Source organism: Rhinatrema bivittatum, chromosome 2 (assembly GCF_901001135.1).
Source record: "Rhinatrema bivittatum chromosome 2, aRhiBiv1.1, whole genome shotgun sequence".
NCBI lineage: Eukaryota > Metazoa > Chordata > Amphibia > Gymnophiona > Rhinatrematidae > Rhinatrema > Rhinatrema bivittatum.
Genome location: NC_042616.1, coordinates 764380135 through 764393904, shown reverse-complemented (window position 1 = coordinate 764393904; position 13770 = coordinate 764380135). Strand labels below are relative to the sequence as shown.

At 42.4% G+C, this 13770-nt stretch overlaps 1 protein-coding gene across 2 annotated transcripts in view; it reads left to right on the top strand.

Moving 5' to 3' along the window:
• Positions 1-13770, top strand: part of MTSS1 (MTSS I-BAR domain containing 1) — a 431605-nt gene that overhangs the window by 374834 nt on the left and 43001 nt on the right. For both annotated transcript variants that reach the window (XM_029592008.1, XM_029592009.1), the window contains exons 7-8: positions 11175-11332; positions 13047-13154. In XM_029592008.1, coding sequence (XP_029447868.1) covers positions 11175-11332; positions 13047-13154 — 266 coding nt within the window. The remainder of the gene's footprint in view (positions 1-11174; positions 11333-13046; positions 13155-13770) is intronic.

Genomic DNA, 13770 nt, shown 5'->3' with positions numbered 1-13770 from the left:
TTTCAAGCTCAGATAGCAGAAGAGAACCAACAGGCATGATGTCCACGCTTAAGTGATGCCACTCTTGATCCAGGAAATGACTGAATTTCCTAGAAGCTTACGACGAACACTGCAAGTCCACTGACTATTTAAAAGCATCAAACCTGGGCTGAAATTCAGACTGCTGTCAACAGCTTTGGGGTCGCCTGTAGGAGGCTAGAGAGTCTTGAAAGTAGGGGAGATTTGAAGTCAAGGGTGGTTTTCATCATACCTGTACCATCATAGTGGTTCCTTGTGTGCTGGCCTGTCTTACACCAGTAGAGGAACTCAACAAAATCACTTGATCATTGACCTTGTCCTCCAGGCAAACAAAGCCTTATGCACCCAGTACCTAAGGGTAGGAACAGAAACCAGTCACCTATGGGCAAAAAGAAAACAGCATCTTACTAATCTCCCCTTTTCTAAAAAATAATAATAATAATCCTATTGTGGATTCCAATTGGTTAAAAGATAGAAAACAGGGGGGCAAGATGGCCGCCTGTTAGGAGGCGGAGGAAAGAGGCTCCTGTCGTCAAATACCTAAAAATATTTATACTGAAAAAAGAATGCCTCATACTAAATGGAAGGGTCGAGTTAGGGGAGCCCTGTCTGGCTTACCCAACTTAGACCCACTCCAACGACGAATTGTGGGGTTCTTCCCCGAAGGAGCACCGCGAACGCTGGAGGGGCTGGTGGCTGAGGGGACTGCTGAGGAGTGAACGCAGTCCCCTCTGACCCTGGAAGTGACTCTTAGCCCCGGCAAGCCGATTAAACTGGCACACCCCGCACAACCTGTGGCGTCCCCGATAACAACAGGGACCAGAAGCTATTTTCATCTGGCTTCTGGGGAGTTGGTCTGGCTGGAAAATGAGGGCAGGGATGAAGAGGGAACCCCACGGAGAGGAGATGATCTGGTCGTGCGGAGGTCTGGCTCACTTGGAGTGGAGAGCCAGATGAGACCCGTGGAGGCGACAACAACGGGCACTGAGATGCTGGGAACCTCAGGGGAGGCAAGAGAGGAACAGTCGGACCCTATGTTTGTGAGTATTACGCTTGGCCAACCTGAACAAATTTCCTTGGGTAACGTGTGGTCCGCACTTAAGGCAATTGAAGCCACGCTAAAAACTTTAACAGTTACAACTCTGGAAACCAAGAATCAGACAATGATAAATAATTTGTTGATTACTACTTTTAACTCTAAGATAGAAAATCAAGCAAAGAATAATGCAAATTGAAAATGTTCAAAAAATATTATAAAGTCAGACTTGGTTTTGGAAAAGAAAATGGAGAAAGTGGAAAATTCTTTGAGGATACTCAATTTGAGAGACATAAACTTTCCTGTCATTAGAACTATTTCACCACTTGACTTGTTTAAAACCTATATGAAGCAAGTTTTGAAAATACCAGAAACTCACCTACCAGTTTGTACAAAGATCTACTATTTGCCTCAAAGAAGCAGTTTGAGAGAAGAAGAGCAGCGGAATACATTAGATATCTCAGAGTTACTTGAACTATCAATAGACTTTGAAATTCGGGAAAGAAAATCTATGTTGGTGTCCTTTGCCTTCATTACTGACCGTAATAATGTTTTGAAGCTATTTCTTAGAAACAGGTTGACCACGTTTTATGGGGCACAAATAATGATTTATCCCGATATAGTAAAAAGTACACAAGATCGTAGAAATCAATTTTAGTATGAGGAAGAGGGTACTAAGTATAGGGACCCGTTTTGTATTGAAATATCCAAGTAAGTATTGTGTCAGATTTATGGATAAAAACTGTGTTTTTCGAACCGGAACAGCTCAGGGATTTTCTGACTTATCACTCGCATAGTACCCCAAGAGATGAATCGACATAAAGGAAACTTTGTTAGCTCGCTATTTTCTTTAAAATTCGCTCTTATTTTCCTTTGCCCCTCGTATTTCTTATATTTAGGTACCGTATATATATTCCGGAAAAAGTAAAATGTTTTGATATATTATATTGGAAAAAAGTTTGTTTGAAAATATGTACCGTGTTCTAAATTGCAGATTGCATGTAATAATATGAAAATTTTCAAAATTAAAAAAAAAATAGAAAACAAAGTAGGGCTAAATGGTAAATTTTCCCAATGGAGAAAGATGAATAGTGGAGTGCCCCAGGGATCTGTTCTGGTACCACTGCTTTTTAATATATTTATAAACTACCTGAAAATGAGAACACCAAGTAAGGTGATCAGGTTTGCAGATGACAAACAATTATTCAAAGTTGTTAAATCACAAGAGGATTGTGAGAAATTGCAAGAGGACCTTGCAAAACAGGGAGACTGGGCATGCAAATGAAAGTTAATGTGGACAAGTGCAAAGTGATGCACTTAGGGGCAGATTTTTAAAATTACGCGCAGGGGGTACATTTGTGTGCGCTACCCAGCGTGCACAAATGTACACTCAGTTTTATAACATGCGCGTGCTGCCGCGCGTATGTTATAATATCCAGGGTCAGCTTTGGCTATTCCCATCAGAGGCAGATTGTGCCACTTCTCCAGACTTTGGCACACAGTCACCACAGATCAGTGAGTACTCGCTGTAGTAACTCAAGGTTACCACCTCAACTTTCTCTCTGTTCCACCAGATTCCCCACCTCTGCTGACGTGGGGAACATCCAACCACTCCTTACTCCTGGAGCAGGAGATCTCCCTCCTCCTCCAGTCCCGAGCAATAGAGCCAGTGCCCCTATCCCAACAGGGGCAGGGGTTCTATTCCCGGTATTTCCTGATACCAAAAAAGTCAGGTGGTGATCACCCAATACTGGATCTTCGCACCTTAAACAAATACCTACAAAGAGAAAAGTTCAAAATGGTAACCTTGGGTTCTCTTCTTCCCCTTCTCCAAAGGGAAGACTGGCTCTGCTCTCTAGACCTCCAGGACGCCTACACTCACATTTCAATTACTCTGTCACATCGCAGATTCCTGCGGTTCCTAGTAGGCCCAAAACACTTCCAATATCGAGTGTTACCATTCGGCCTAGCATCTGCCCCACGAGTCTTCACCAAGTGCCTCGTAGTGGTAGCTGCCTTTCTCAGGAGTCAGTGTCCACGTCTACCCCTATCTCGATGATTGGTTTATCAGGACTCCCACTCAGAAAACTGCACTGACGTCCCTACGTCTCATTTTGCATACCCTGATCTCCCTAGGGTTCCTCATAAACTATCCAAAAGCCAGGCTAGTTCCTTCTCAAACCCTGTCATTCATAGGGGGCCGACTCGGACACTCCAAAAGCGAAAGCCTTCCTGCCTCGGGATCGGGCTCTCACTCTCGCATCTGTGGCCCATCGACTGCAGTCTCGCAACATTCAACTGCACGTCATTTTCTGGTCTTACTGGGTCATATGGCCTCCTCTGTGCATGTTACTCCCATGGCTCGCCTTACCATGAGAATAATGCAGTGGACCCTAAAATCACAGTGGACTCTGTCGTCTCATCCAATGTCTAACATTGTCCACATCACCAAACAGCTTTGCTTATCGCTGGCCTGGTGGACAAACCAATCCAATCTTCTTCAAGGCCTTCCATTTCAAGTTCCAGGCCCTACAACTTCGGCTGGGGTGCACATGTTGCCAACCTACAGACTCAGGATATCTGGTCTCCAGAGGAAGCCAAACACCAAATAAATTTCCTAGAGTTTCGTGCAATCAGATACGCTCTAAGGGTTTTTCAGGATCACCTTTCCAACCAGGTCATCCTGATTCAAACTGACAACCAAGTGGCCATGTGGTACATCAACAAGCAAGGGGGAACAGGCTCCTACCTCCTGTGTCAGGAAGCTGCACAGATATGGGCGGAGACCCTTTCCCACTCAATGTACCTCAGGGCCACCTACTTGTCGGGAGTGGACAATGTGTTGGCAGACAAGCTGAGTTGCACTTTTCAACCGCACGAGTGGTCTCTCATCCCTACAGTAGCGGACTTAATATTCCAACATTGGTGTTACTCTCGCATAGTCCTCTTTGCGTCGATCCACAACCACAAAGTAGGAAACTTCTGCTCTCTCACTCGCAGCCAACCCTTTTTCCCTCTCGTGGGCCAGCGGTCTCCTTTGTGCATACCCTCCACTTTCACTGATTTCCAGGACTCTTGTGAAGTTGCAAAAGGACAAGGGACTGATGATCCTGATAGCCCCTCACTGGCCACGCCAGGTGTAGTTTCCAATACTCCAGGACCTATCAGTTCGCCAGCACATCCCACTGGGGAAGGGACCCGCTTCTGATCACTCAGAACTGCCTGGATGTTGAAAGGTTAATACTTCAACCTCTTAACCTTTCAGAGCCAGTCTCCCCGTATCCTGGTAGCTTCACGAAAGCCTTCAACGAGAAAGTCTTATTATAAATGGAACATTGTCCTCAAAATCATCCATTGTACCTGAAGACTGGAGGGTGGCCAATGTAACCCCAATATTTAAAAAGGGCTCCAGGGGTGATCCGGGTAACTATAGACCAGTGAGCCTGACTTCAGTGCCAGGAAAAATAGTGGAAACTATTCTTAAGATCAAAATCGTAGAGCATATAGAAAGACATGGTTTAATGGAACACAGTCAACATGAATTACCCAAGGGAAGTCTTGCCTAACAAATCTGCTTCATTTTTTTGAAGGGGTTAATAAACATGTGGATAAAGGTGAACTGGTAGATGTAGTGTATTTGGATTTTCAGAAGGCATTTGACAAAATCCCTCATGAGAGGCTTCTAAGAAAACTAAAAAGTCATGGGATAGGAGGCGATGTCCTTTCGTGGATTGCAAACTGGTTAAAAGACAGGAAACAGAGATTAGGATTAAATGGTCAATTTTCTCAGTGGAAAAGGATAAATAGTGGCGTGCCTCAGGGATCTGTACTTGGACCGGTGCTTTTCAATATATATATAAATGATCTGAAAAGGAATACGAGTGAGGTTATCAAATTTGCGGATGATACAAAATTATTCAGAGTAATTAAATCACAAGCAGATTGTGATACATTACAGGAGGACCTTGCAAGACTGGAAGATTGGGCATCCAAATGGCAAATGAAATTTAATGTGAACAAGTGCAAAGTGTTGCATATAGGGAAAAATAGCCCTTGCTGTAGTTACACGATGTTAGGTTCCATATTAGGAGCTACCACCCAGGAAAAAGATCTAGGCATCATAGTGGATAATACTTTAAAATCGTCGGTTTAGTGTGCTGCAGCAGTCAAAAAAGCAAACAGAATGTAAGGAATTATTAGGAGGGGAATGGTTAATAAAACGGAAAATGCCATAATGTCTCTATATCGCTCCATGGTGAGACCCACCTTGAATACTGCATACAATTCTGGTCGCCGCATCTCAAAAAAGATATAGTTGCGATAGAGAAGGTACAGAGAAGGGAAACCAATGTGATAAAGGGAATGGAACAGCTCCCCTATGAAGAAAGGCTGAAGAGGTTAGGGCTGTTCAGCTTGGAGAAGAGATGGCTGAGGGGGGATAAGATAGAGGTCTTTAAGATCATGAGAGGTCTTGAATGAGTAGATGTGACTCGGTTATTTACACTTTCGAATAATAGAAGAACTAGGGGGCATTCCATGAAGTTGGCAAGTAGCACATTTAAGACTAATCGAAGAAAATTCTTTTTCACTTAATGCACAATAAAGCTCTGGAATTTGTTGTCAGAGGATGTAGTTAGTGTAGCTGGCTTCAAAAAAGGTTTGGTTAAGTTCTTGGAGGAGAAGTCCATTAACAGCTATTAATCAAATTTACTTAGGGAATAACCACTGCTATTAATTGCATCAGTCACTAACCAACCTCTTTCCCTTTTCAAAAATACACCAACTTAAACATGCAAGGGAATGCTTGCTTGGTGGTAATCTTGTACGGAGGTTATTCAATGAGGGTAACCGATTTGCAGTTATCCTCTCCTTAGCCTCCGTCTATTATTCTTTTATTAAATTGAACAATGTCTCTCAAGATCCTCTTTTTTATAATTTTTCAATTTTTTCTAAAAATCCCTTCTCCCCTGCTGCTTTTCCGTCCCACTGTTGTCTTATTTCATACTTATCAAGGTCGTCGCCTCAGTAGTGTCTCATGGGTACGGAGCTGCATGTCCGACACGGGCCATGTTTCGGCACAATGTGCCTGCTTCAGGGACTATGGGAGAATGTACTGTGTCCTATACAGGATTCACAGTATGCAGTAAACCTTCAATATATAAAGATATTAATCTTAAACAACATAAACTTCTACAGACTTCCTTTCACATTCATTAATAACGCTTGAATTCTTACCCACCTTACCATTTAAAACTTACTTGTGCAAAGCTTCTTTTGTCTAACGTGCGATGCCTTCTGTGCTTGTCTGGGCGTCAGGTCTATTCTAACTGTTTTTATAAGCCTACCTAGGGAGTCTACCTCCTACTCTCTGCCAAACCGAGGCTGTCTCAGGTGTATGTAATAAAGTTGATTCTTCACTGACTTATATGTAATCCTACCACTTATATGTGATCCTGACCACTACATGTGTTTAAATTTAGTCAATAAAGATCTTTACTACAAAAAATAAAATGTTGCTATATATAACTGTGCTAAAGAATGTGATTTTTAATGGTTCTTGTATTTTCGGCAATAGCGGACCTGACGGGGGACTGCATCTAATTGACAACGTGTTACTCCTTGTGGGGCGGATCTTTATTGACTAAATTTAAACACATGTAGTGGTCAGGATCACATATAAGTGGTAGGATTACATATAAGTCAGTGAAGAATCAACTTTATTACATACACCTGAGACAGCCTCGGTTTGGCAGAGAGTAGGAGGTAGACTCCCTAGGTAGGCTTATAAAAACAATTAGAATAGACCTGACGCCCAGACAAGCACAGAAGGCGTCGCACGTTAGACAAAAGAAGCTTTGCACAAGTAAGTTTTAAATGGTAAGGTGGGTAAGAATTCAAGTGCTATTAATGAATGTGAAAGGAAGTCTGTAGAAGTTTATGTTGTTTAAGATTAATATCTTTATATATTGAAGGTTTACTGCATACTGTGAACCCTGTATAGGACACAGTACATTCTCCCACAGTCCCTGAAGCAGGCACATTGTGCCGAAACATGGCCCGTGTCGGACATGCAGCTCCGTACCCATGAGACACTACTGAGGCGACGACCTTGATAAGTATGAAATAAGACAACAGTGGGATGGAAAAGCAGCAGGGGAGAAGGGATTTTTAGAAAAATTATAAAAAAGAGGATCTTGAGAGACATTGTTCAATTTAATAAAAGAATAATAGACGGAGGCTAAGGAGAGGTTAACTGAAAATCGGTTACCCTCATTGAATAACCTCCGTACAAGATTACCACCAAGCAAGCATTCCCTTGTATGTTTAAGTTGGTGTATTAATTGCATCAGTGGCATGGGATCTTCATAGTGTTTGGGTAATTGCCAGGTTCTTGTGGCCTAGTTTGGCCTCTGTTGGAAACAGGATCTGGGCTTGATAGACCCTTGGTCTGATCCAGCATGGCAATTTCTTATGTTTTTATGTTATGTTCTTACTTCCATGTCCATCGACCCCTTCACTTGTTCCATAGTGAAATTTTTGGACTATCTCTGGCACTTGTCAGAATCAGGCCTCAAAACTTCCTCTATCAGAGTACATGTCAGTGCGGTAGCCGCCTTCCATAAAGGTGTCAGGGATATACCCATTTCCGTACAACCCCTTGTAACACGCTTTTTGAAGGGCTTGCTCCACCTAAAACCTCCACTGCGCCCTCCGGCTCCCTCCTGGGACCTTAACTTGGTTTTGGGACGGCTCATGAAACCACTGTTTGAGCCTCTCCAATCCTGTGATCTCCGCTATCTCACCTGGAAAGTGATTTTTCTTTTGGCGATCACATCCGCTCGCAGAGTTAGTGAATTACAGGCCTTAGTCACCTATCTGCCTTACATTAAACGTCTGCATGACAGGGTAGTACTCCGCACTCACCCTAAGTTATTGCCTAAGGTAGTATCGGAGTTTCATATCAATCAATCCATTATACTACTCACCTTCTTTCCCAGGCCCCATTCGAATCCAGGAGAACAGGCTCTGCATACCCTTGACTGTAAGCGTGCTCTAGCATTTTATCTAGACCGTACAGCCACCCACAGGAAATCCACGCAATTGTTTGTTTCCTTTGATACCATCAAATTGGGTAAACCTGTGGGAAAGCAGAACCTCTCCTCCTGGTTAGCGGACTGTATTTCCTTTCTCAGGAAGGCAGGCATTCCACTACAAGATCATGTTAAGGCACACTCTTATCAGGGCCATGGTGACATCAATAGCGCACCTATGCTCAGTGCCGCTTGCTAACATTTGTAAAGCTGCTACCTGGAGCTCTCTCCACACCTTCGCAGCTCACTATTGCTTAGGCAAGACTGGCATACAAGATTCCATCTTTGGCCAGTCTGTGCTATGCAACTTACTTGCGAATTAATGTACCAACACCCTTCCACGACTCAGGATGCCCTTTAACCTACCCTCCCCCCCTCTCCCTCCCTCAAATCTCTACTCCTTGGTTTCATTATTATTGTTTATTTTGTTGTATTTTGTTTTTGGTTGGTTTGTTGTTTTTCGTTAGTAACATCATATTGTTTCAATGTCATATTGTTATATTGTTATACTGTATCTCCCAACTGAGTTCATTGTAAACCGGCATGATGTGCTTCACGAATGTCGGTAAATAAAAGTTAATAAATAAATAACCAAATTGACACCCCATTTATTGTGCCTGTTGCACGCCGTTGGGTACATTTGGTGCATTGCTCGGGCATCCTCTGCTCTGTACTCACCCATATGTGATGACTACCATCTTGCTTGTCCTATGAGAAAGCAGAGTTGCTTACCTGTAACAGGTGTTCTCGCAGGACAGCAGGATGTTAGTCCTCACGAAACCTGCCCGCCACCCCGCGGTGTTGGATTCGTTTTCCTATTTTATTTTTCGCATTTACTTTTACTATAAGACGAGACTGAAGGGGGGACCCCTGCTGGCTGCAGGGTTGGTGCCATACTGGGCAAGCCCAGTAGGTGCCAGTCAAAGTTCTAGAAACTTTGACAGATGTTTTCTGTGATTGGGCTCCATCCTGTGATGTCACCCATATGTGAGGACTAACATCCTGCTGTCCTGTGAGAACACCTGTTACAGGTAAGTTTTTTTTTTTTACTATATGTATCTATAGTTACCACCTTTTTTTTTATAAGGTGGCGGAAGCAATTCTCTGTGGAATAGAGTAAGATTATTCTCCTGAGCTGGCCAAAATACCTTTTTTGTATTGTGAGAAAAAAATGTGGTATACACCTTACAGAATAATATGCTATTCTTTTTTTTTTTTAACTATTTATTTTAACATATGAGAACAATATAGTACAATACAAATAGGTCATGAATAATACAATACAAGGAAAAACTGAATCGGAAACCTTATCCTAAACATTTTCTTTCATGTCATGTTGACACAGTCACAAGACAGATTGCCATGCACACACTCATGCATCCCAGCCAGATGGGGGTTAAACCTTGACAGAAAATCCAATCTCATGTAGGGATCATTGCCACAAATTGTTCCCCACGCAGTAATATAATCTCGAGGTAAAGGCTTATGAAACAATGCTGCACCTGGAACCTCTATTTGGTTCCAATACTTTATTCTGTGCAGAAATCAAGGTTAACAAATAAAAGCAAAACAAATATATAAGATGATGCCTTTTTATTTGTTTAACTTATATTGGTCTTTCTTGAATAACTTTCGAGAGCAAATACTCTCTTCCTCATGTCAGAATAGCATGTGCAAACAATGACATTTACCAGAAAATATAAGTGAATGGTAAAAGGCATTCTGATGATAAGATGAAGGGGTTGATGAGCAATCAGAAAGTGACAGGCAGCATAATTTTATGGCTCATAATAAATTAAGAAACCTAGGTCTTTGAGTCCTTTCTTGTCATTTCTGAAGTGTCTGATCATTTTAACTTCAAAAGTCTTAAGTTCCTAGGATTGTAAAATCTTCTTTTAATTGTTGTTCAGGCCATTGATGCAATGGTCTAGTTCCAAAAAGTGCTCCTTCACGGAAGTGTCACCTTGGTCTTCTCTGTGGTGTTTGATCGTGTGTCTGTTGAGTTGACTCTTGCCTTTAATGTCTGACCTGTCTCACCAATGTAGCATGCTGCTTCACATTTTCGGCATTGAATATTATATACTACATTAGAGGAGGAGCATGAGTAGGATCCCTTATGCTGAATGTTTTTCCATGTGGGCTATTATGGAGTCCTGTGATATGTGTTAGCACAATTTGTGCGTAGTACATTGCAGGGGTATGTGCCATTTTCAACTTTTTACCAATATTTGCTTAGATGGTTGCCTGAAGGCCAACGTCAGTACATCAGGGAGTATTTCTTGCAGTGGCTCATCCTCTAGAAGTATTAGTTACAGGTCTTTTATGATGATTCTTCATTTTTCCAGCTCTGGGGCACATGAAACTACAAGGGGCCCTTACTCTGTGGTTTTCCTTTCTTTTGTACTGCAGCTGCATTTGTCTTGGGTGTTTTAAGTAATCAAGCAGTCTTCAAGGAGATGATTTTGGGGCTGTAGCCTTTTTGTTTGAAGGATTCAGTCAGGACTTTGAGGCATTTATCCCTGTCTTTTGGATCAGAGCATGCATGATGGTACTGTGTGACTTGGTTGTATGTAATGGACTTTTCCTATGTGAAGGATGAAAGCTGGAACTGTGAAACTGTCTGTCAGTTTCCTGTGTACGGATGTCGTAGATGGCCATTGTCAGTAGAAACGGTGGTATCCAAAATGTTAACACTTTCTGTGGAGTTACTCCAGTTTGAATCTGATTGAAGGGTGGAGTGCATTAAAGGAGTTGTGAAAGAGTTTGAGAATCTTTTGTCCCTCTGTCCATATCATAAAAATGTCATCCGTATACTGGTGATGCTTGCAGGGTCTGGTCTGATGTTTGTTCCAAAAAGTCTCTTCCAGTTTTGCCATAAAAAGATTGGCATGCTGTGGTGCCATCCTGCTGCTCATGGCAGTGTCCTTGTTAAAGCTGAAGTAGTTAATTTAAGTCATTTTGTAAGAGCATCCAGTGTGTGCTGGTGGTTCAGGATGGAAAGTTCTTTGAATTCCCTCTTATGCCCGCAGGAAGAGGCGATATTCAGCCCCAGCTGGAGAATGCGCTACAGGATGTCAACGATAAATACCTGCTGCTGGAAGAAACAGAGAAGCAAGCCGTTCGAAAGGCCCTTATTGAGGAACGCAGCCGCTTCTGCACCTTCATCTCGATGCTGCGGCCAGTGATTGTAAGTGAAGGGTTACTAGAGATGTGCAAGGGCCGAAATGTTGGGAGAAGCACAATGTGAGATGTGTGTTATTGTTGTATGTTTAAAAAAAAATTGTGATGGGTGATTATGTTAGAAGGTAAAGGGGAGAATAAGGAATCTGTGATATCTAATGCCGTCTAAGCAGATCACAAACATGCAGTCAGAAATGTAATTGACACGTAAAGTAGGTTGCAGTCACAGAGGGGACTGCCTGGAGAGGTTCTCTCATTCTTTTCTGCCGGGGGGGCATCTCTCTAGGACCTTCTCATCTCCCTGCCTGCATGTCTATAGCAACACCCTAGCAACCGGAACATCCTGTTGCTCTCCGCCAACTTGCGTGACCTCTTCCTGGCAAGCTGATTGCACCATTTCCTTTCCCAGTTGTGGACTCGGCTGCCCCTCTTTCCTGGACCTTCAGGCATGGCAGGGTTTAGGTCTCTCCACTACATTGCATGCACTGCAGCAACTTCCTATATGCACCCACAGCAAAAGGGTCACAGATGGCCAGACAGGATCGGGGATATAAGGTGTCTTTTAGAAAAGAGCACCTAAAAATGCGCACAGTATGCATTATCTTACAAATAAACGATAGGCTGATTCCTACCAATAGTCCATGCACGTGACCAGAATCATCACAGCGCGCAATGTTAATTGATCTTTCAAAGCAAGCACGGAGAGGGGGGAGCGGTGTTCATAGTGAAACCAAAACACTATTTCTACCTGACGTGTTTTGCACAAAGATCTGGCTCAAGAGTCAGCGATTTGAAAAGAAATGTCAAAAAATGATGGGAAATAACCGAGAAACGTATTCTTTGCTATCTAATTCCTTGCATGAGCAGCTTTCTTACAGTTCTGGCACATATTCTTCTGTTCCTAGAAGCCACCACTTTTCCCATCTTCCCTTGCATTCAGCATTGCCCCGACATCCTGTTGCTTTTGCAAGAAATTATAAATTGCCTGGTAGTGGCAGAATGACCATGTACAATCTTCGAGTGATGTCTGTTGCTAGAGAGTCACTTTAAAGAAGTGCTTATGTGTAGGGACCTTTGTTTTCAGGTTTTATATTATTTTTCCTGGGGATTTCGATGTTATAACAAAATAAATCCGTGGAAAACTTACCTTTCCATTGATTTTTTTTTTCCCTTGTGTTATAAAAGTCATTTTTCCACTGACTGTTTTTTTGGTTATAACATTGAAATTCCCAGGAAAAAATATAAATAAATAAATAAAAAGAAGGCCCCTACTTATGTAACAGGTGTGGGGTTTTTATGGAGCAGTCCACACCATCTGAAGTTCCTCTAGCCATCTCTTTCCAGCTACGATGTCTGTCCATTTCCACAAAGCTTAAAGTACAATTTTGAACCACTAAATAATGGACCAAAGTGTCTTTTAAGTAAATAAATATAACCCTTTTGCTGTCGGTTCAAAAGCAAGTAAATTGTGCGGTTCCCTGGGGAATTGCATTGGTTTCAAGGGAATGGCACTCAGGCCTTGGACATGATTTCTCTGCTTTGGAAGTTACAGATTTGATAGCTCACAAATAGCACTGTGCACGCTTCTTGTTGGCATCTCCCCTGGCACTGTTACGAGGAGGCATCCGAGGAAGTTTTGCAAAGGAGAAAAGGCAGTATGCATTGCTGGGCCCAGGTATATACGGTTCAGAATATCCACCCTGAATGCTTTCTTTCCTTAGGAAGAAGAGATATCCATGCTAGGGGAAATAACTCATCTGCAGACGATTTCCGATGACTTGAAAACCCTCACCATCGATCCTCACAAACTGCCGCCTGCAAGCGAACAGGTTGGTTAACAAGGGACGTTTTCCTCAGCGAGTAGGGACCGATGTACTAAAGAGTATTCTCTCTCTGTATATTTGAGGTGCATTGTCAATACACTGATATCCAGCTCTTATTACACTAACTTTTCAGATTTATTTTGAAACATTTTTCATCAGAGTTTTTTGACAGATCTTCACACCCGAAGTTAATGTCTAATTTTTAAAGGTATTCAAGGGTATGATAGCGTGCTACTCTTTTTTTTTTTTTTTTCTATAACACATCTGATTTTTCTTCTAATAGCTCATTGAATTGCTTTGTTGTCATCTTTGTGTGGTTTTCAAGTTGCTTATCGCAACTTGACAGTTCCACTGTATTGTAGTCTTCTTCACTTCCATGGCTCCTGAGAGTGGGTAGCCTAGATAATTGGAGCCTGAACCCTGTCTCTGAATAAAGCTCTTATGCCATTAAAGGGGGGAAGCAGGAGAGTTGTGTCAAAGCTAAAATTCAGTTGTTACAGCTCTGATCGCCTTCAGAAAGTGTGACTCCCATGATGCTCAGTGCAAGCTATGCTCCAGTGAATGTGGGATTGTAGTGTTGTGCTATACTTGCTGAATGTTTTACAAATCTTCCCACTTCGTT